This window comes from Hemitrygon akajei, chromosome 9 (genome assembly GCF_048418815.1).
Source record: "Hemitrygon akajei chromosome 9, sHemAka1.3, whole genome shotgun sequence".
NCBI classification, from domain to species: Eukaryota; Metazoa; Chordata; class Chondrichthyes; order Myliobatiformes; family Dasyatidae; genus Hemitrygon; species Hemitrygon akajei.
Genome location: NC_133132.1, coordinates 160,372,302 through 160,397,147, shown reverse-complemented (window position 1 = coordinate 160,397,147; position 24,846 = coordinate 160,372,302). Strand labels below are relative to the sequence as shown.

At 41.2% G+C, this 24,846-nt stretch overlaps 1 protein-coding gene across 3 annotated transcripts in view; it reads right to left on the bottom strand.

The window, feature by feature from the left end:
- cep85l (centrosomal protein 85, like) overlaps positions 1 to 24,846 on the bottom strand; it is a 322,550-nt gene that overhangs the window by 50,183 nt on the left and 247,521 nt on the right. For all 3 annotated transcript variants that reach the window (XM_073057398.1, XM_073057396.1, XM_073057397.1), the window contains exon 4: positions 23,195 to 23,325. In XM_073057398.1, coding sequence (XP_072913499.1) covers positions 23,195 to 23,325 — 131 coding nt within the window. The remainder of the gene's footprint in view (positions 1 to 23,194; positions 23,326 to 24,846) is intronic.

Here is a 24,846-nt window from a genome sequence, read left to right as displayed (position 1 = left end):
ACTCCCCCTCAGTTTCCCCTTAAATATTTCATATTTCACCCTTTAACCTATGATCTCTCATCCTACTCTCACCTAAACTGAGCAGAAAAGGCCTGCATATGCATTTGCCCTTTCTATATCACTTATTATTTAAGATATCCCTTCATTCTCTGATGCTCCAGAGAATAAAGTCCTAACTTTTTCAACCTTTCCCCAAAGCTCAGGTCCTCAAATACCAGAAACATCCATGTTAATTTCTTCTGCATATGTTCAGGCTTATTGATCTCTTTAGTGTAAGAAGCTGACCAGAACTGCACGCTGTACTCATGTAGCCTCACCAATGTCTTGTTCATATGAAAATAAACTTAAATTTGACTCTTCAAATCTGTTGTAACATACTTACTTATCCCATAATAAGTGGTTCAAATCTTTTATGTAACTGGTTACACATTTAACTTAAATAGCTGCCTCCACAATATTTGGTAAAATAAAGGTTTGCCCAGAGCAGCCCAAGTAACTCAAATACCAAGTCAGTATGTCACTAACCATATCTAAAAATGCCATTATTTTCAAACAACATATTGACGCAGTCACAAAGAAGGCACGACAGGGGCTATACTGCATTGGGAGTTTGAGGAGATTTGCTGTGTCACCAAAGACGTTTGCAAATTTCTACAGATGCTCCATGGCGAGCACTCTACTGGCTGTGTTATGGGGAGGGGGTGGCACCACTGTACAGGATCGAAATAAGCTGCAGAAGTTGTAAACTCAGTCAGCTCCAACGTAGGCGTTAACATACATCTTCAAGGAGTGATGCTTCAAAAAGGCGGCGTCCATCATTAAGGACCCCATCACCCAGGTCATGCCCTCATCTCATTGCTACCATCAAGAAGGATGTACAGGAGCCTGATGGAACACACTCAATGTTTTAGTTCTTCTCCTCTGCCATCAGATTTCTGAATGAACCCATGAATGTTACCTCACTACTTTTTAAACTTTTTTTCTATTTTTGCACTACTTATTTAAGTTAACTTTTTAAATATATATATACTTACTGTAATTTACAGTCTTTATTATGTATTGCAATATACTGCTGCCGCATAACAACAAATTTCATGAGATATGATAAATCTGATTCTGAAGCAAAACCTATAGGTTTTCCATTAAACGTCTACCATTTCTTGTCGAGGTTTACTTTGAAACATCAAAAGTGTCATTGCTTTTATTTAGCAGTCAATGATTGATAGATGAGAGGTTCAATATGACATCACAATTACTGTAGTAGGCAAAGCCATTGCATAGATTTGGTTAACTTTATGGATTAGTTCATTGGACTTTTCCGACAGAATGTTCTTCCACTATTGTGAATAAACGTCACTTAAGTTGTGACAAAATAATTATATTTGTAGCTCCAGTACTTCAGTGGATTGAAGAAGTTCGTGCTCAATGTGAATTTAACTTCTTCGGACTAAAGTTGACACAATTTAAATACAATTTATTTATTTATTGAGGTACAGTGCGGAATAGGCCCTTCCTGCCATTTGAGCTCTCCTGCCCAACAATCCCCAATTCAACACTAGCCTAATCATGGGACAATTTACATTGACCAATTACTCTACCAACAGCTAGGTCTTTAGACTGTGGAAGGAAATCGGAGCACCCAGAGGAAACCCACATAGTCACGAGGAGAATATCCAAACTCCTTACAGACGGCGGCAGCTAATGAACCTCAATCACTGGTACGAAAAGTGTTATGCTAATGTACCGCCCCAAGATAAGGTACAAGATGGGATCCTCTATACCAGAAGACACAGTCATTTGGATTGTTTGTTATTTATTGAGGATCTGAGCTCCATATCCTTACAAATGCTCTAATATATATTAATTATCCAGAAAAGTCAAATATGATTTTCAGAAGCCAGCCAGTAATAGATAATACTATAACCATACTGTTCATGAGTAATTATGTGTCAAAAACTACCAGCCCTTTGAAGGAAAAGAGGGCTGATAATTCAATATATTGTAGAAGTTATATCAATATTAATTAGCCAGAAAGGACTTTCTACAGTTCCAGTTGTAGGAATTTTTACCTCACCAACAATGATATTAAGTCTTTTACTTACTCTGGATTATCAGTCAAATCCTTGCTGACATTTCCCTTCAGTTAAACACTGAGAAGGCACAATATCGTTAACAATCTGGGTTGGCACTATAATGTAATGGTTAAAAAACACAAATTTCTACAGATGTACCATGGAGAGCATTCTAACTGGCTGCTTCACCATCTGATTGGAACACATAGCAATCCTTATAGACGGATCAGAAGTGGAAAGACTGGGCAGCTTCAAGTTCCTGGGTGTCAAGATCTCTGAGGATCTAACCTGGTCCCAACATATCGATGTAGTCATAAAGAAGGCAAGACAGCGGCTATACTTCATTAGGAGTTTGAAGAGATTTGGCATGTCAACGAATACACTAAAAAAACTTCTATTGTTGAACGGTAGAGAGCATTTTGACAGGCTGCATCACTGTCTGGTATGGAGGGGCACAGGACTGAAAGAAGCTGCAGAGGGTTGTAAATCTAGTCAGCTCCATCTTCAGCACTAGCCTACAAAGTACCCAGGACATCTTTAGGGAGCGGTATCTCAGAAAGGCAGGGTCCATTATTAAGAACCTCCAGCACCCAGGGTATGCCTTTTTCGCACTGTTACCATCAGGTAGGAGGTACAGAAGCCTGAAGGCACACACCCAGTGATTCAGGGACAGATTCTTCCCCTCTTCCATCTGATTCCTAAATGGACATTGAACGCTTGGACACTAACTCACTTTTTTTAAATATACAGTATTTCTGATTTTGCACATTGTTAAAAAAATCTATTCAATATACGTAATTGGTTTACTTGTTTATTTATTGTGTTTTATTTTGTTTATTATTATTTTTTCCTCTCTCTGCTAGACTATTTATTGCATTGAACTGCTGCTGCTAAGTTAACAAATTTCACGTCACATGCCGGTGATAATAAACACAAAGTACACTGCAGATGCTGTGATCAAATCAACACGTACAACACGCTGGAGGAACTCAGCAAGTCGAGCAGCATCCATGGAAATGAGCAATCAACATTTCAGGCCGAGACCCTTCGTCAGGACTGAAGGATGAAACTAGGATGGGGGAAGTGAGGGGGAGGGAATTACCAAAAGTTTCACTCTGCCTCCTCCTCCAGCTGCCTATCATCTCCCTCATGGTTCCACCTCCTTCTACTACCCATAGTGCTTTCCCCTTACATTCCTTCTTCACCTCTCCTGCCTATCCCCTCCCTGCTTCCCCTCCCCCACCCCTTGGTCTTTCCTCTGATTGGTTTTTCACCTGGCACCTACCAGTCTTCTCCTTCCCACCCTCCCCCCACCTCCTTTATAGGGCCCCTGCCCCCTCCTTCAGTCCTGACGAAGGGTCTCGGCCCGAAACATTGACTGCTTGTTTCCACGGATGCTGCCCGACCTGCTGAGTTCCTGCAGCGTGTTGTATGTGTTCCGGTGATAACAGACAGGCAAACAGACATACTTTATTGATCCCGAGAGAAATTGGGTTTCATTACAGTCGCACCAACCAAGAAGAGTGTAGAAGTATAGCAATATAAAAACCATAAATAATTAAATAATAATATATAAATTATTCCAAGTGGAAATTAGCCAGGACCAGCCTATTGGCTCAGGGTGTCTGACACTCCGAAGGAAGAGTTGTAAAGTTTGATGGCCACAGGCAGGAATGATTTCCTATGACGCTCAGTGTTGCATCTCGGTGGATTGAGTCTCTGGCTGAATGTACTCCTGTGCCTAACCAGTACATTATGGAGTGGATGGGAGTCATTGTCCAAGATGGCATGCAACTTGGACAGCATCCTCTTTTCAGACACCACCGTCAGAGAGTGCAGTTCCACCCCCACATCACTGGCCTTACAAATAATAAACCTGATTCTAAAATTGGAGGGGGGGGGGGTGCTACTGCAGAGAGTTGTAAAATTAGATGGCTCCATCATGGGCACTAGCCTCTGTAGTTTCCAGGACATCTTCAAGGAGTGAAGCCTCAAAAACAAGTGGCATCCATCATTAAGAATCCCATCACCGAGGTGATGCCCTGTTCTTATTGCTACCATCAGGGAGGAGGTATGGAAGCCTGAAGAAACACAGTCAACAATTCAGGAACAGCTTCTTCTCCTTTGCCATCCGATGTTGGAATAGGCATTGAACTCATGAATACTACCTCACTACTTTTTAATTTTCTACTTTGCACTACTTAATTAATTTAACTATTTAACATGTATATATTTACTGTAATTCAGCTTTTTTTTCTATTATTATGTATTGCATTGTATTGCTGCTGCAAAGTCAACAAATTTCACAACATGTGCCGGTGATATTAAACCTGATTCTGATTCTGAATTACATGGCCCAGGTTCAATTCCCACCACTGACTGTAAGGAGTTTGGATGCTTTCTCTGTGACTGTGTGGGTTTCCTCCAGGTACTCTGGTTTCCTTCCACATTGCAAAAATCTGGACAGGATAGTAAGCTAACTGGTCACATGAGTGTAATTAAATTACGGGCACATTGGGCCATTTGGATCTGTTATCGTACTGTATCTCTCAATTAAAATAAATATAAACCTCTGCTGCAGATGCAAACAGCGCTCCAGTAGGTGAGAGAAGGTTAGAGACCAAGAGAAATGAGGACAACAATGAGAAAATACACAGATGATATAAAACTTCATCAAATACATACCAGAAACTTAACTCCATAAAGAATTTTAATGGAGATGTTTTGGACATAAGGGTTCAAAATAGATTAGAACATATATAAAAAGATTGTTAAAGTTGTTATAGCCTGGGGATTTGGAGGGGAAAGCTCTTCCTACCTATTAAATGCTCCCACTAGAGTGTGTCTTAAAAAGCCTCTGACAACCAAGCCCACCCCCAGGCCTTATTTGGGATTTAGTTACTAAGCCTGGTGGAACCGTTTTTGGCAGAAGGGGCAAAAGCATCAATCGCTTCAGGCAGATGGAGCTCATCAGCTGTGGATGGCAGCTCATCCAGAAGAAGGAATTCCTCATCGCAAACCACTGAGGCAAAACCCACTCATGGGGAAGGCTTTGGGAGTAAACCCCGAGGGAAAAATCCCAGAGCTGAATTCCCCAAGGCAGTACTACATTGAGTTCATTGCTGACCAGCAACGCCACTGAAGCTGCTGGTGCCAAACTGTATTGGTCTCTGCTGTTTCTTTGGCTTCTTCAGATGCATGGAGCGGGGAAGATTGCTACAAAGGGAATGGATATGCCCAGGCTTGCATATCTAGACAGACAGGAGGCAACATCCAGGGTGGACCCAAACCAACGAAGGCCTCATTATCATTATATATCAAAACAAAGAGCAATTTTTAGTTTCAATAGCAAGCAGTCATATTTTCAGTCAATGGACCAAGTTCAATATTTATCCATTATACTCTTTGAGTACAGCCTTCATGTCAATCATCCAGCTGTCAGTATTTTCAATATGAGGTTTCGATTTCATAACAATAGAGCTGCACAAAATGGATTGCTGATATGAAATAAATGTAAACCAGTGATTTATATCTCAACAAAATGGATAATTTAATGGAAAGAAAATTGTCTGCCAATGTGATTTCTGGACTTGTATTGTTGCAGCAAAATGTGGTAGTGTTAAAGCGGCTCCTGCTTGCAAATTGGATGGCAGAGTTCTGCTTGAAAAGAGTTTAAATTTCAGTGAAAATTAATTTACAAAAGAAAATGAGAACTGACTGCAAGTATAACAATTCCAACATTTTCTGTCCTCAGTCCTCCATGTATCTGATGCATGTATCCAGAGCAACACACACAAAATACTGGAGGAATTTGGCAAGTCAGGCAGCATCTATGGAAATGAATAAACAGTCGATGTTATGGGCCAAGATCCTCCATCAGGACATCCAGCTGCATATGGTATATCGTTGGATTCAATTCCAAGACAGGTCAATGCTTAGTGTGGACTCCGGATAGCACTATGCCACGGGTTTATCTTAGCCTTCTCCTGTCCTCAGGGTTTCCCCATGTGTGCAGTTTGCTTTCTAATTCTCACTTTGAAGAATGCAAAGCAATCACAGAAAGGGTGGTTTGTTTGCATCAAACGTTCTCTGCTAGTTACTGAATACTTGAAAATCATTTTGATTTCTAGGTATAGGAAAACATTTAAAATTTGGTTTCCAGGTACTAATTTAGGAAGAAGTTGTCCATGTATCTACCATGACTCCTTTACAAGTATATTGACAGATTTGTCTTTAAGAAAGACAACCTGTTGATGCAATCATGAAGAAGGCACACCAGTGGTTATAGTTCATTAGGAGATTGAGAAGTTTGGTATGTTGCAAAGACTCAAGCAAATTTTTGCACATGTATTGTGAAGAGAATTCTGACTGGTTACATCATTGCTTGGTGTGGAGGGTTGATACACAGGATCGGTAAAAGCTGCAGAGGCTTGTGAACTCAGCTAGCTCCATCATCAACACTAGCCTTCCCACCATCATGGACGTATTCAATAGGCGGTGCCTCAAGAATGTGGCATCCATCATTATTATCATAAGGGAGGAGCCTCAAGATGCACACTCAACATCATCAGATTGGTGAATTGTTCATACCATACCATATTCAAGTTTGCTGATGACACCACTGTTGTGGACTGTATCAGAGGTGGTGATGAATCAGTATACTGAGGCAGATTGAAAATTTGGCAGAGCGGTGTCATAACAATAACCTCTCACTCAATGTCAGCAAGATCAAGGAAATGGTCAAAGACTTCAGCAGAGGGAAAGCAAACATCCGTGATCCTTGGAGGATCAGAAGTGAGATGGTCAGTAAGTTTAAGTTCTTGGGTGTTATTATTTCAGAGGATCTATTCTGGACCCATCACATACAGTAAGTGCAATTGCAAAGAAAGCACTGCAGCACCTGTACTTCCTTGGGAGTCTGTAGAGATTCAGCTTGACATCTAAATCTTTAACAGACTTCTATAGATATGTAGTGGAGAATGTATTGACTGGCTGCATTCTGGCCTGGTATAGAAACACCAATGCCTTTGAATGGAAAATCCTACAAAAGATGTTGGATTCAACCCAATGTATTATGGGATAAGCCCTCCCAACCATTGAGCACATTGACATGAAATGTTGTCGTACGAAAGCAGCATCCATCTTCAGAGATCCCCACCACCCAGATCATGCTCTTTTCTCACTGCTGCCATCAGGTAGAACGTACAAGTGCCTCAGGACCCCTCCAACAGGTTCAAGAACAGTTATTACCTCTCAACCATCTGGTTCTTGAACAAAAAGAGAATAACTACACTCATTTGCCCATCCTTTGATATGTTCCCACAACCAATGATCTCACTTTTGGGTCTCTTTATCTTGTTATTTCATGTTCTCATTATTTATTACTTTTTATTTATATTTACATTTGTACCATTTGTTGTCTTCTGCACTCTAATTGATCTCTTTTTGATCCTGTTATAGTTACTATTCTATAGATTTGCTGAGTATGCCCACAGGAAAATGTAAAAGGTGACATATATATACTAAGGAATAAAATTTGAACTTTTGAATACTACCTCAGTATTTTCCTGTTTTCACATTTATTTATTTATACTTTGTATTTCTTATGTAACTTATTGTAATATTTTAGATGTATTGCATTCTATCACTGCCACAAGACAATGAATTTCACCACATATGTCAGTAACAATAAAGCTGATTCTGAATCAGATATAACATCAGCAAATTCAGGCTGGGGGAGATCAATTTAGTATCGCCCAGTTTCTGAAGAGGCAAAGTTTGTTAGTGAACTGGTTATGAACCTTTTGGAAAATCCAGTTTGAGAAGTATTTGTGTATGAGACTTAAAAAGTTCAGCATTTGTGCAGATGTAACACTTGTTAAGAGAAGTAGGGAACTCAAATTTCCATCTGGCTTCATGTCTCATGTGATCTTTCAACAGAACAAAGCCAACCTTGCAAGAGAAAACCTAAACACAGAGATTGTTAAAATGTTGAAATCCTGACAATGCTTTTGTTATTTGATACAATCTAGACCGGGGGTTCCCAACATTTTTTATGCCATGGACCCCTACCATTAATCAAGGGGATTTGAGGACCCCAGGGTGGGAACACCAGATCCAGCATAAGCTGTTGTGTGGCCCATTTGCGATACCAGCTACAGCAAAGCAGTATTACACTGCAAATTTTCAGCTTCAGATTCCTGTAAGCAGACTGCTTCTGCCACTGGCAAAAGTGAAAAATATTGCAGTCAAAGTGACTTCCAAAATACATGTTTCAGTTAAGTTATAACTTGAAAATGTAATTCTAATAATAAGCCACAAAGGAAAAGCTTGAAGGACTAAATGGAATGGGAAATGTTTGGAAGCTGAGTATTGGCTGCTTTCTTTAGTTTATAATGCTATTCATGAAGAATTGACTTCTTCTAAAGTGAACCTAGTCTAAACTCCATCACGATCTAATAAAATATAACTTACTCCAAAAATGGAATTTAATAAATGCCATAAAACTGAAAACGCAGTCTCTATTCACACTGAAAATTTTGAAGCAATCCTCCAATGATCTGGCTTCCAATGGTGGAAAAATACATGACACGTGTCATTTATTCACACAGTTGTAGATGAAGTGGAACACTGCTCAGCAGAGCACTATAGGATGAATATTTGAGGTGCAAAGAAGTCCTTGTGCAGGATTCCTAAAAGTTAATTTGCAGGTGGAGCTGATGGTGAGGAAAACAAATGCAATGTTTTTTGGTATTCAGACCATAAAACCATAAGATATAGGAACAGAATTAGGCCCGTTGACCCATCGGGTCAATTCATCATGGCCGATCCATTTCTCGCTCAGCCCCTATCCCCTGCCTTCTCCCTGTATCTCTTCATGCCCTGAGTAATCAAGAATCTATCAACCTCTGTCTTAAATGTATCCAGTGATTTGGCCCCTACAGCTGCCTGTGGCAATGAATTCCACAGATTTATCACTCACTGGCTAAAGAAATTCTTCCTCATCTCCATTCTGCATGGACATCTCTCTATTCTGAGGCTGTGCGCTTTGGTTCTAGACTACCCCACCATAGCAAATGCCCTCTCCACATCCATTGTATCGAGGCCTTTCAGCATTTGATAGGTTTCAATAAGATCCCCCTCCTCATTCTTCTGAATTCCAGTGAGTAAAGGCCCAGAGGCCTCAAACAGTCCTCATATGATAAGCCTTTCAATCCCGGAAACATTTTCATGAGCCTCCTTTGAACCTTTCCAATGTCAGCACATCCTTTCTTAGATAAGGGGCCTAAAAATGCTCTTAAGTAGTCCAAGTGAGGCCTCAACAGTGCTTTATAAAGTCTTAACATTACATCCTTTTGTCATATATGCTAGTCCTCCCGACATGAATGCTAACATTGCATTTGCCTACCTCACCACCAATTCTATCTGCAAATTAACCAGGGAATCCTACATAAGGTCTCCCAAGTCTCTTTGCACCTCAGCTTTTTAAATTTGGTCTACACTTTTATTTCTTCTACCAAGTGCATGATCATACACTTTCTGACACCGTATTCCATCTGCCATTTCTTTGTGCATTCTCCTAATGTCCTTCTAATAAGTCCTTCTGCAGCCTCTCTGCTTCCTCAACACTACCTGACCCCTTATCTATCTCTGTATCATTCACAAATTTGGCCACAAAACCATCACCAAAATTATTGGGATGTAATGTTAAAATTGTACAAGGCATTGTTGAGGCCAAATTTGGAGTATTGTGTACAGTTCTGGTCACTGAATTATAGGAAAGATGTCAACAAAATAGAGAGAGTACAGAGGAGATTTACTAGAATGTTACCTGGGTTTCAGCACCTAAGTTACAGAGAAAGGTTGAACAAGTTAGGTCTTTATTCTTTGAAGCATAGAAGGTTGAGGTGGGAACTTGATAAAGGTATTTAAACTTGAGGGGGATAGATAGAGTTGACGTGGATAGGCTTTTTCCATTGAGAGTAGGGGAGATTCAAACAAGAGGACATGAGTTGCGAGTTAAGGGGCAAAAGTTTAGGGGTAACACGAGGGGGAACTTCTTTACACAGAGAGTGGTAGCTGTGTGGAATGAACTTCCAGTAGAAGTGGTAGAGGCAGGTTCGATTTTGTCATTTAAGAAAAAAATTGGATAGGTATATGGACAGGAAAGGAATGGAGGGTTATGGTCTGAGTGCAGGTAGGTGGGACTAGGTGAGAGTAAGCGTTCGGCACGGACTAGAAGGGCGGAGATGGCCTGTTTCCGTGCTGTAATAGTTATATGGTTATTGACATAGAACGTAAAAAAAAGTGGTCCCAATACAGACCCCTGTGGAACACCACTAGTCAGTGGCAGCCAACCAGAAAAGGCTCCCTTTATTCCCACTCTTTGCCTACTGCCTATAAGCCACTGCTCTACCCATGTAAATATCTTTCCTGTAATACCATGGGCTCATAACTTGTTAAGCAGCCTCATGTGTGACATCTTGTCATAGGCCTTCTAAAATCCAAGTACATACATCATTCGATTCTGCTTTCTCTATCCTGCTTGTTATTTCTTCAAAGGATTCCAATAGATTTGTCGGCAAGATTTTCCTGTAAGGAAACCTAGTTGACTTCAGATTAGTTCATCATGTGCCTCCAAGTACCCCGAAACCACATCCTAATAATTGATTTCAGCGCTTTCCCAGCCATTGTGGTCAGACTAATTGAACTACAATTTCATCTACTTCGTCTTTCTCAGGTGATATTTTAATATTACTTCAAGTCTGCTCATAAAATACTGCATCTGGACTAAGCGAATAACACCAGATCCCAAAAACTATCTGTATTTAATTTTATTGAAACATCCATGTGTCAGTGCAGGTTAGGACTAGTATCCTTATTTTTAAAAAGCTTGGACTGAAAATCCCATTATAATGTTTTGAGCACAAATTCTAGTCAGAGACTGCAGACAATGCTGAATGGAGTGTCTCTGTGCTCAGATCAATACTGTTCCAATTTAACAGAAATGACCAGAATTCAGAATTACAGTGCAGATTTCCCAGTCCTCTGAAGATGGATTGTTTTTGGTTCCTGCAAGCAACTCCCTTCCCTAGCTGTCAACATTATTCTGCTTTTTGCCACTGTCTGAGGCTGAAACAGATTGCTCTTAACTCCCACAAAATGCTGGTGGAACACAACAGGGCAGGCAGCATCTATAGGGAGAAGCGCTGTCGACGTTTCGGGCCGAGACCCTTCGTCAGGACTAACTGAAAGGAAAGATAGTAAGAGATTTGAAAGTAGTGGGGGGAGGGGGAAATGCGAAATGATAGGAGAAGACTGGAGGGGGTGGGATGAAGCTAAGAGCTGGAAAGGTGACTGGCAAAAGTGATACAGAGCTGGAGAAGGGAAAAGATCATGGGACGGGAGGCCTCAGGGGAAAGGGGGAGGGGAGCACCAGAGAGAGATGGAGAACAGGCAGAGTGATGGGCAGAGAGAGAGAAAAAAAACAAACATCTAAATATGTCACAGAACTTCCACACCTCCAACGGGATCCCACTACCAAGCACATCTTTCCCTCCCCGCCTCTTTCTGCTTTCCGTAGGGATCGCTCCCTACGTGACTCCCTTGTCCACTCGTTCCTCCCCCCCCCATCCTTTCCCACCAATCTCCCTCCTGGCACTTATCCTTGTAAACGGAACAAGTGCTACACCTGCCCTTACACTTCCTCCCTCACCACCATTCAGGGCCCCAGACAGTCCTTCCAGGTGAGGCGACACTTCACCTGTGAGTCAGCTGGTGTGGTATACTGCGTCCGGTTCTACCGGTGTGGCCTTTTATATATTGGAGAGACCCAATGCAGACTGGGAGACCGTTTTGTTGAACACCTATGCAGTGTCCGCCAGAGAAAGCAGGATCTCCCAGTGGCCACACATTTTAATTCCACGTCCCATTGCCATTCTGATATGTCTATCCATGGCCTCCTCTATTGTCAAGATGAAGCCACACTCAGGTTGGAGGAACAACACCTTATATCCCGGCTGGGTAGCCTCCAACCTGATGGCATGAACATTGACTTCTCTAACTTCCGTTAATGTCCCTCCTCCCCTTCTTACCCCATCCCTGACATATTTAGTTGTTTGTTTTTTTCTCTTTCTCTGCCCATCACTCTGCCTGTTCTCCATCTCCCTCTGGTGCTCCCCTCCCACTTTCTTTCTCCCTAGGCCTCCCGTCCCATGATCCTTTCCCTTCTCCAGCTCTGTATCACTTTTGCCAATCACCTTTCCAGCTCTCAGCTTCATCCCACCCCCTCTGGTCTTCTCCTATCATTTCGCATTTCCCCCTCCCCCTACTACGTTCGAATCTCTTACTATCTTTCCTTTCGGTTAGTCCTGACGAAGGGTCTCAGCCCGAAACGTCGACAGCACTTCTCCCTATAGATGCTGCCTGGTCTGCTGTGTTCCACCAGCACTTTGTGTGTGTTGTTCGAATTTCTCGCATCTGCAGATTTTGTTGTGTTTGCTGATAACTCCTGTGTCTTATTGGCCCAAATTACAGATCAGCTCATTTACGAAGATAACTTACTTCCATCTCTGTAACAGTGTCCAAGCCTGCCATTGCCTCTGATATGCAATCTCTCCTTTGTCAAAATATGCAGCCCATTTTCAAGACCAATTAGCTCATCATGACTTCATTTGCCTTCCCATTAAAGCAATGTCCTGATTTTTGACATGCTTGTTCCAATCCTTCCTTGCCGCTATCTCTTCCAAACTTTTATTTCCCAAGCCTCGTTATCCAGGTCTTCCAGTTCTGGCAAAGTGGTCTCCAAGATTATAGTTGCTCCAGAATTGCCTTCTATGCCTTCTGCTGAATTGCCTCCCTAAGCCTCTCAAACTCTGTCTCTGTTTCACCTTTACAATGTTTTTTTTTGTATCTGCCTCTTAGTATCTCTTTACATTGCTCCACATCTGCTGTTGCTTAGTGCTGCTGTAGTTAAATGCAGGGGGACAGGAATACCGTAGGGTCAGGGTGACGACTTAAAGCTAGAACTATCCCAATCATACAGACAAGTGGAGCAAGAGATAAAGGACTTGGGACCTGTAGGTTCTGAGGAGGACACAGCACTTACAGAATACACATCAGAGATTCTGCAGATGGTGTAAGTTTTAAGCAACACACACAAAATGCTCAATTCCTTCAGCATTCTTTTGTGTGTAACTTGTATTGCATTTTTCAGTAACATTCCATATCTGATAATTACTTTGCTCTTATGTCACAACACATCAGCTATTTACGTTTCTTAAATTGCAACAGTGATTTTCGTACAAAAGTACCTCGCTGACAGTAAATTGTTCTGAGTGCTTCTGAAAAGAACGTAGAAAGTGATATATAGATGCATATCCTTTCCATCAAGATCCTGTAGCAATAAAGTAAGTGAACTGGGATTCTTTTCATCTGTTGCTGTTGTTCTACGAAAAAAACAATTGCTTTGGTACTAAGGAAACTTACTGCTCCTTTTCAGTGCGTCTGAAGAGATAGAACCCAGGTGTGTTGGAAATTACCAGCATTTTGCCCGGCCATTTTCCTAAGTGCTGGCCATTTTCCTCTGTGATGCAGCATCAGCCAAACTGCTGAGATTTAGGAGACCAACTACCAGACCTGGGGTCCAACTACAAACTGGAGACCATCGACAACTCTTGATGCCTATAGTGCATTTATAACGTTATTAAAGACCCATCCCATCCCGGAGACTGTCTGTTCAATCTCTTGTCATCTGGCAGGAGATACAGAAACATTTTAGCCAAGATGGTAAGACTGAGAAACAGTTTCTTCTCAAGGCTTGTTGTGCAGCTGAATGGTGCTACACCCCAGAATGCCAATGTCCTTTATGTGTTATGGACTATTGAAGTCACTTGTTGCAGGTAAATATGGGATTTTGTTTTTAATTAAGCCGTACCACATGCATTGCAAGTATCTGTTTTGCATGGACTGGAAGCACCACAAGCTCATTGTCTTGAGCAATGACAATAAAGTTCTATTCTATTCTATTGAAGCTTTTGTTCAACAATTACAGATTTGAAGATTAAGGGGTAAAGGGTTTTTTTAAAATAACTTTATTTTAGTGCTTTCAATGTTTTCTTTGGAGTTAGTATGTTTATGATCTTACTTTTTAAGAAATGTTATCTTTTTGTTAAGTTGTTAATTGCAATTTTACACAGAGGCAATGAAATGGTTAAAAACGACTTTAAGCTTTGACAGGAGTTACAAATGACCTGCTCCAGATCCTATACTCTATTTTCCTGTTCTCAATGACAAACATTCAACCCATTTTCCCCCGACACCACTGTTAGTGTCAGCTTTGAGAATCTCGGTTATAATTCTTCCAGAGCTATCATTTCTCCCCCCACTACTCTCAGTCATGCAAATCCTGGGTGGAGATTCAGGAAGACCATCGCATGCAGATATATGATTCTTCATTGCTGTTCCTGTGACTTTTTTTTTGACCAGTCAGAGTTGTTTGCCCTGAGCTGAACCCATGACCCTGGAGGGCCGCTGGGCCGTTCTTAGTTTGGCTTCTAACACTGACCTGTTTGGCATGTGCGACCCTACTGTGAGCCAAACCACAAGGCCCTGACTCCATCCAATATAACTCTGTGGAGCATTGAGGCAGGCAAGCCCCCAAACCCTACAACAAGGCTGCAGGCCTCTTGGCAAATGATGCTTTCTTTATGACACTGCTACCACATTTTCTTTAATGCCGTCAGCCTTTCGATCACTTAACCCTTTCTTGCTACAGAACATGCCTAAAACCTGAAACACCTCTATTTCCGTTTCCATCTACCCATAACACTAGTGGATCAATCATTACATGAATAAGACTAGAAAGAACATACTTAAAAAAGGTGCAAAGTTGTAATTTACTTACATAAGCTACAGCACTGAAAACACAGAAAACAAGCTGTACAGGTCTTATACAATCGGCAATTTGTCTGCAATTTGAAAGCTGCAATCATGATTAATGCTGCAATTCTATTTCATAATGACAAGCAAATTAGGTAGAAGAAAACTAAATGGATTTTGACACTTAAAAAGGGCAAAGTACTTTTTACATCACCTGTGCATTTTTAAGACTGATACACCTTTACTTATGTACTTTTAAATATACTTCACAAAATAAAATTTTGCCAGTCTTTAATGTCCAGAGGATGATAGATGGTATTGACTTAATGACTTCTCTGCTCATTCAAGCAAAGACAAATAATAAGTGTATTATTTTTACTAAGCGGTGCTCAGCATTTTGCAGTAATGGGTTTAAATGGAGCCAAATAATTGGAAAAAAAAAGCCTTCAGATGCACCTGTCTTCCTGAGATGTGATGGTGTTATTAAATCACAAGTACAGCACCTGCAAACAATTAATATTTAGTACAGAGGAAGTAGAGGGGTTGTGAAGATGAAAATCCTATCCTAACCGAAATGTGTAGACTGTATACATAATTTTAATTGGAGGAAATTATATAGCCAAGTTCTTTTTTCCACACAGAGTGGTGGGTGGTGGCAGAGGCAGATACATTAAGGGACTCCTAGATAGGCACATTGATGATAGAAGAAAGGAGGGGTATTTGGGAGGGAAGGGTTAGATTGATCTTAGAGTCAACACAACATCATGGGCCTAAAGGTCTGCACTGTAATAGTGTTGCCTAGCAGAGACCTTGGGATCCAAGTTCAGAGCTGCTTGGAAGTGGCTACACAGGTCTGTAGGGCGGTTAAGGAGGCATACGGAATGCTTGCTTTTACTTGTCAAGGCATTGAGTTCAAAAGTCAAGTGGTTATGCTACAATTTTGTAAAACCCTGGTTAGGCCGCATTTGGACTATTGCACACGGCTCTGGTTACCCCACGATAGGAAGGATGTGGAGGCTTTGCAGAGGGAGCAGAAGAGGTTTACCAGATGCTGCCAGTTTTAGAGGGGCTGGACAAATTTGGGTTGTTTTCTTTGGAGCACCAGAGGCTGAAAGGAGATCTGACAGATACTTGTACGATTATGGGAAGCACAGATAGAGTAGACAGGGAGTATCTGTTTCCCAGGGTAGAAATGTCTAATACTAGAGGACATTCACTGAAGGTGAGAGGGGGTAAGTTCAAGGGGGACGCGAGGTCTAAGTTTTTTTACGTAGAAGGTTGTGGATGCCTGGAATGCACTGCCTGGTATGGTGGTAGAGGAAAATACATTAGAGGCTTTTAAGAGCTATTTAGATAGGCACATGGATGTAAGAAAGATGGAGGGATATGAATCTCGTGTTGGTAGGAGGAATTCGTGTTTGGTTGTTTTTGATTTGCTTTTTTAGCTGGTTCAGCACGATATTCGGAAGGCCCAATCAGCGACAGAAGCAGGCCACAGCAATGAGGTTTCTTGCAGGTTGGCGATGCTTGTTTAAAAGTACAGAAGGGACAAGCGGGGCAGCCGTTGTCAGTTGTAGGCCAGTGGTGAGAGTAGGAGTGTCAGGCTTTGGCTCAAAGGAGGCTTCGGTTTGGAAGTGGTGATGATTCTGTAAGCTTCTGTTCAGGTTCCCTTTCTTCCCTCTTACTGTACTCAGTACAGTAAATGGCTTTTGTGTGTTCTTCATGCCAGATGTTGGAGTCCTGGAAGACCCACAGTCTCCCAAGGAACAAAACTTGTGTGTAGTGCATTCGGATGCAGTTCCTCGAAGACCATGTTAGGGATCTGGAGCAGCAGCTGGATGAACTTTGGCTTGTATGGGAGAGTGAAGAGGTCATCGATCAGCGTTCTATGAAAGTAATTACCCCTAAATTGCAGGAGGTGAGTAGTTGGTCAGGAGAAGTGGAAATGTGAATAGGTAGGTTGCACATAGCATCCCTGTGGCCATTTCCCACAATAGTAAGCATATCATTTTAGTTACTGTTGTGGAGGACGACCTCCCAGGGGAATGCCACGGAGACCGGGTTGCTGGCACTAAGCATAGGTGTGTGGTACAAAAGGGAAAGAGGAAGAAGAGGGGACTGGTAGTGATAGGGGACTCAATAGTCAGAGGAACAGACAGGGGATTCTGTGGACATGAACAGGGCACCTGAATGGGATGATGCCTTCTAGATGCCAGGATCAGGGACATCTTAGATCACATCCACAACATTTTGGAGAGGGAGGGAGAGCAGTCAGTTATCTTGGTACATATTGGTACCAATGACATAGGAAGGAAGAGCAAAGAGGTCCTGAAAAGAGAATTTAGAGAGCTAGGTAGAAAGCTGAGAAGCAGGACCTCCAGGGTAGTAATTTCTGGATTGCTGCCTTTGCTACGTACCAGTGAGGGTAGAAACAGGATGGTTTGGCAAATCAATGAATCGTTGAGAAGCTGGTTTGTTAGAGCTGCAGCAGATGGGTTAAACTAATCTGGCAGGGGTGGGGACTGGAGTGAGAGGACTCAGGATAGGATGGATGGTAAAAAAAAAAAAGCAAAGATAATGTACAGCTGGTCTGTGAGGAGAGCCGGCAGATGATAGGACAAAATTGCAGCCAGCTGGGTGAGTATCATTGCTTTAGGGATTTAGAATTTAAAAGGGTAGCAAATACGGTATTCAAGGTGTTATATTTCGATGCTGGGTGGTTTTGCTGGTAAAGAATTGGCGTCAAATCCATCAAAAAACGTGTCACAGGATTGGAAGATGTTGAGTCCTCAAGGGTTGAGTTAAGAAACTGCAAGGGTAAAAGGACCCTGATGGCAATTAGATACAGGCCTCCCAACACTGGGATGAGGACCACAGATTACAACAGGAAATAGAAAAGGCATATCACAAGGGCAATGTTATGACATTCATGGAAGATTTCAACAGGCAGGTTGTTTGGGAAAATCAGATTGGAAATGGATCTCAAGAGAGTGAGTTTGTTGAATGCCCATGAGATGGCTTTTTCGAGCAGTTTGTCGTTGAGCCTACTAGGGGATCAGCTATACTGCATTGGGTGTTGTGTAGTGAACTGGAGGGGATTAGGGAGCTTAAGGTAAAAGAACCCTTAGGAAGCAGTGATTGAGTTCAACATGAAATTTGAGAGGGAGAAAGTAAAGACTGACATAGCAGTATTTCAATGGAGTAAAGGAAATTAGAAAGGTATGAGAACGGAATTGGCCAAAGTAAATTGGAAGGAGAAGCTGGCAGGGATGACAGCAGAGCAGCAATCGTGTGAGTTTCTGGGCAAACTGAGGGAGGTGCAGGATATATATATTCCAAATATGAAGAAATACTAACTTGGCAAAATAGTACTACCGTGGCTCACAGGGAAATTCAAAGCTAATGTAAAAGCAAAAGAGAAGGCATAAATCAAGACAAAAATTATTGAGAAGACAGAGGATTGGGAAGCTTTTAAGACCCTACAGAGAGCAACTAAGAGAATTATTAGGAGGGAAAAGATGAAATATGAAAGCAAGCTTGCAAACAATATCAAAGTAAATAGTAAAAAGTACGTTAAAAAGTAAGAGAGGTGAGAGTGGATATAGGACCGCTAGAAAATTAGGCCACAAAATAATAAGGGGGGACAAGGAGAGGGCAGATGAACTAAATGAGTATTTAGCATCAGTCGTCACTGTGGAAAACACTAGCAGTGTGCCTGATGTTGAAGGGTACTAAGGAGAGCAGTTAATTATACAAGGGAAAAGGTGATCAAAAAGCTGAAATACCTAGGGATATGTAAGTCATCCAGACCAAATGAACTGCACTCTAGGGTTCTAAAAGAGGTAGTGTTAGAGAGTGTGGAGGCATTAGTAATGATCTTTCAAAAATCGTGGAACTCTGGCATGGTGCCAGAAGTCTGGAAAATTGCGAATGTCACTCCACTCTTTAAGAAAGGAGGAACGCAGCAGAAAGGAAATCATAGATACCTCAGGGTATGACAAAGGGTCTCAGCCCAAAACATTGACTGCTCGTTTCAATGGATGCTGCCCGACCTGCTGAGTTTATCCAGCTTCTTTGTACGTGAGGAAATTATAAACCAGTTAGCCCAACCTCAGTGGTGGGAAGATGTTGGAGACAATTATTTAGGATGAGGTTACAGAGTACTTTACGACACAGGACAAGATAGGACAAAGTCAGCAAGGTTTCCTTAAGGGAAAATCTTGCCTGACAAACCTGTTGGAATTCCTTGAGGAGATTACACATAAAATAGATAAAGGGGATGGAGTGGATGTAGTAGATTTGACCTTTCTGGAGGCCTTTGATAAGGTGCCACACATGAGGCTGCTAACCAAGTTAAGAGCCCATGGTATTACAGGAAATTTACTAACATGGCTAGAGCACTGGCTGATTGGTAGGAGGCAGCGAGTGGAAATAAAAGGATCCTTTTCTTGTTGGCTGCCAGTGACTACTGGTGTTCCACAGGGGTTGGTGTTGGGACCGCTTCTTTTTATGCTGTATATATCTGATTTAGATGGTGTAATAGAAGGCTTTTTTGCAAAGTTAGCAGATGATACAAAGATTGGTGGAGGGGCAGGTGGTGTTGAGGAAACAGGTAGGATGCAGAAGGACTTAGACTAGGAGAAAGGGCAAGAAGGTGGCAAATGAAATACAACGTTGGAAAAAGCATGGTCATGCACTTTGGTAGTAGAAATAAATGTTCAGACTATTTTCTAAACTGAGAAAGAAATTCAAAAATGTGAAATGCAAGTGGACTTGGGAGTCGTTGTGCAGAACACCCTGAAGGTTAACTTGCAGGTTGAGTTGGTGGTGAGGAAGGCAAATGCCATGTTAGCATTCATTTCAAGAGGTCTAGAATACAAGAGCAGGGATGTGATGCTGAGGCTTTATAAGGCACTGGTGAGACCTCACCTTGAATATCATGAACAGTTTTGGGCTTCTCATCTAAAAGATGTGTTGGCATTAGAGAGGGTTCAGAAGAAGTTCACATGGATGATTTCAGGAATGAAAGGGTTATCTTACGAAAAACTTTTATAGCTCTGGGTCTGTACTCACTGAAATTTAGAAGGATGAGGGCGAATTTCATTGAAACATTTTGAATGTTGAAAGGCCTAGACAGAGCAGAGGTGGAAAGGATGTTTCTAATGGTGGGGCAGTCTCGGACAAGAGTGCACAGCCTCAGGATAGAGGGGCATCCATTTAAAACAGAGATGCAGATAAATTTATTTAGCCAGAGGGTGGTGAATTTCAAGAGTTTATTACCAGAGGCAGCTGTGGACTCCAGGTCATTGGGTGTATTTAAGGCAGAGCTCGATAGGTTCTTGATTGGACTCGGCATCAAAGATTACGGGGAAAAGGCCCAGTGAGTGGTGCTGAGAAGAGGAAAAAGGGATCAGCCATATTTGAATGGCAGAATAGACTCTATAGGACAACTGGCCTAATTCTGCTCCTATGTCTTATGGTCTTGTGGTCTAACATTGCGGACCAGTAGGCCTGTTCCTGTTTTGTACTCTTCTATATATTCTTCATATAATGTTCTAAGTTTGTATGTTCTATGATTCAGTATTGAACACTTCAGGTCTTTAATCAGACCTATGGAGAAGCCCGTGGACTGGATTGATAATTGGATTAGACTTTGGTCAAAACCTTTATTTGTAACGCCCACTGCGGAACAAATGCATTTCGAAGATTCAAACCCTTGTTTCACTTTAGCCAAATTCCTTGTTTTGAGCTGCCCTTATTTAAGTCTTAGCTGTTTTCCACGTGTCAATCTGACATTTCCTTACTGGGCTCTTTATTCCCTATGCACTACAGAGCATGACATCTCCCATTACAAGTGATATTCAGACTCCCTACCTGTGCCATGTTCTCAGCTCTTTATGCATTGCATCTTGGAAGCACAACAGTTTTTAGATCAGTTTACATTCTACTGTTGTGCAGGCTCAGCCATTTGGAACAGTAACCACATGCTCCATACAGGTTCCTGCTGGGTATAGAATACTGCACTATATGTCATCATAATGGTAGTCACTGTACTTAAAGATAATTCAAGAGACACAAATCATTTTAAAGTCTTCGAGAGACTGAGGTATACTGTACTGATGGACACATTTCTTTCTTATTGTTGCATGTCTTTGTACTTTTAATGTCTCAAGAGGAAAACACACAATGAAGGAACCAAGGAGATTTTAATTTCAGTAATTTTGTGTCACACCTCTATCTTTGCTATGTCGTTAGTATAGAATTTTGCTCACAAATAAACATATAATTTTCTGCCCAAAGTGCACCATCATTATTAGGAGTGATTCCTCATGCTTTCATTATCTTTTTATGAAGCTGGTACATCCTCAATAAATTCAGTCATAACAGATGCAAGTGATGCATGTGTGTATTAGGGAAGCAGATAGTTTATAGATAATCTCATCCAAGGCTTCATGTTGGTTGGGAATATTGAGCTAAACTGGAAAAACACCAATGTGGATTTTCAACTTGCCATTCACTTTGGCTAAGGGATTTTATTTTTTAATAATACACAATTTTAATATGATTATGCCGAACAAAATGAAATGATTTATCGTGAATGAATTGTATCATGGGATGAAACAGTGAAGCGGAAGTTGAGAGGATGAATTAGTTACAATCATTTCAAGCTGGGAATGGTGAACCTTTGGATTTGACCGCCAGATGAGTTACTGAGGCAGAAACTGGGTAGCAAATTGAAATGTGGAAGAACAACAGAATATGAAATATTTTGTTTTTGAACTCAGCGGCAAGACAGATTGCTTTTACCTAGTTCTGAACATTTTCCTATGAATTATAATAACCCTTCATTTATCGAACCAGTGAACAACATTTTTTTTTTACTCATCTCATTTCTACCATTGCATTTTTGAAGTTAGTAGAGAAACCCGTCCCCCTCTCACACACAGGCTCATCAGAATCTTGGAAGCTCAAAGCTATGCGTTGTTTCTGTACACTTGTGAGACTTAATTCTATGTCATTTTACATTTCCAGAATCTAGAACAATATTGTGTGGTCTAGACATAATGGTAGCTTTAAAGCTATCTCATGATAGTTAAAGCAACACACACAAAATGCTGGAGGAACTCAGCAGGTCAGGTGCCATCTATAAAATTTAATAAACAGTCAATGTTTCACATCGAGACACTTCTTCAGGACTAAAAGGGAAAGGGGAAGATGCCAGAATAAAAAGATGTGGGGAGGGGAAGGAGGTTTGCTAGAAGGTGATGGGTGAAACCAGGTGGGTGGAAAAGATCAAGGGCTGGAGAAGAAAGAATCTGATTGGAGCAGAGAGTAGACAATAGGAGGGAAGGAAGGAAGAGGGGACCCGGGGGAAAGTAACAGGCTGGTGGGCACAAGTGAAAGGTCAGAGTGGGGGATAGAGGAATGGGAGAGGGGGTGGTTGCTCACCGGATGGAGAAATCAATACTTATGTCATCAGGCTGGTGGGTACCCAGACAGAATATCTGTTGCTCCTCCACCCTGAGGGTGGCCTCATCTTGACACAGGAATAGGCCGTGGATCGACACATCAGCATGGGAATGGGAATCGAAATTAAAATGCTTGGCCACTGAGATGTCTCACTTGTGGCAGATGGTGCAGAAGTGCTTGATGAAGCGGTCCCCCAAATTACAACGGGTCTTACCAATGTTGAGGGAGCCACGTCAGGAGCGCCAGACACAGCAGATTCGCAGCTGAAGCGTTGCCTCACATGGAAAAACTGTCTGGGGCCCTGAGGGAGGTGGTGTACGGGCAGTTGTAGCACTTGGGCTACTTGCAAGGGGTAAGTGGTTGGTGGGAGAGGGGCAAATGGACAAGGGAATCATGCAGGGAGCAATACCTGTGAATGTGGAGGGGGAGAGGTAAAAATGTTTAGAGGTAGGTCCCTTTGGAGATGGTGGAAGTTGCAGAAGATGATATGTTGGATATACATTACCCTCTGCATGCTAGCTAACAAAGTTTCAGAATTCTATTGCAACTTATCATATTTATGAATTCAACTATTATACAGAGCTGCAACAATAAGAAAACATTTAGCCATGCAGACTGTTTATCTAAACACTTCCACAGCCTTTTTAACAGGATTACTGGAGAATTAACTTCTTCAATTTATCCATTGGCTTTTAAGCTGGCAAACTGGAAGATTATCCTGTTGCACGTAAAGCAAGAAAACCAAGAATGATAGAAAATGTCCAGTACTTTACCGTTCAATAATCATGTCCTTTTTTCTGAGCAGACCCTCCTTTATCTTTAACTGTGCATCCTTTTGACATGGGTCATGGTCTAACTGGGTGGGGTACACCATTGAAACCTGCAATGGTGACTTAGTGTGCATCTGAAGAAGAAAATGAGAAAGGCAAATTTAATAAACATTTCAGAATTCATTGACTATGTTCAGTTAATATTGATTAGAATCAAATTTCAAAGTAAATTTTATTAACAAAGTACATATGTGACACTATATACAACCCTGAGATTCATTTTCTTATAGGCATACTCAGAAAATCTATAGAATGGTAACTGAAAGATCAACCAGAGTGCAGAAGACGTCGAATTGTGCAAATGTATATAAAAATAAATAGCAATAAAAATCAAAAAACATTCCATAAAGAGTCCTTGAACGTGAGACAATTAGTTGTAAGAACATTTCAATGATGGGGCAAGTGAGTGTAGTTACCCCTTTTCTTCAAGAGCCTGAGGGTTGAGGGCTCATATCTGTTCTTGAACCTGGTTGTGTGAGTCTGGAGGCTCCTTCTGTACCTTCTACACGATGGCAGCAGCAAGAACGGAGCATGACCTGGGTGTTGGGGGTCCCTGATGTTGTATGCTGCCTTCCTACAATAGCATTTCAGTGGTGGGATGGTGGTTACCCATGATGTAGTGGGCAGAAACCAATACTTTTTGTATAATCATGAAGAAGAATTGACAACATATAAAAATATTTCTTCCAAGAAACAAGAAATTACCTCACATAATCATTATTTTTCTGTCTTATCATCACCATCTTGCTTTCATTCATAATCCCCAGCATATTTAAAGAAAATCCATAATAACATTTGCCATATTTGGAATTTTCAAGCTGAATTCCTGGCCTAGAAGATACACATGTTGCTCTGTTCCTCTAACCTATTTAGAATCTGGCTTAGTATATCACTTATCTTGAAAATCAGATCACTCTATGTTTTATGTTAAATGTAACCAATTAAAGTCTATATTGGGGCTTTAATAATCCTCAAGTGTCAGACACATTTATTAAACTTGATGTCTATCACTTCTTTCAATTTTCATGGAATCACAGAGAAGTACAGCACAGAAACAGGTCCTTTGGCCCATCTAGTCCATGATGAAACCGTTTTAAACAGCCCATTCGAACCATTCAAGCTTATAAAAATATTTCAAGTTAGATCATTCCAAACTAAGTTTTCTTGAAGGACCCTCACCATCCAGGACATGGCCTTCTCTGCTATGATCAGGTAGGACGTACAGGAGCCTGAAGACACACACTCGAACGTTCCAGGAACAGTTTCATCCACCTCCACTATCAGATTTCTGAATGGTTCATGAACACTACCCTATTACTCCTTGGTCTTTGCACTATTTATTTAATTTATAATTTATAGTATTTTTTACATCTCTTCATTGGACAAATTTTATGTCATAAGTGAGTGATAATAAAGGAAGAATAATTCATGCATCTAAATGATCTCTGAAATGTAATCCTCTGATGCAAGAAACCAGAATGATAGAATTAATGTGTAGGGTTAATGGCAATATTTCCATTGATAAAGTGGTAAAGCTTAGAGGTTTATAAATTATTTTGTACTTAAAAATGTATACTAAGTGCTGTGGGAGACCC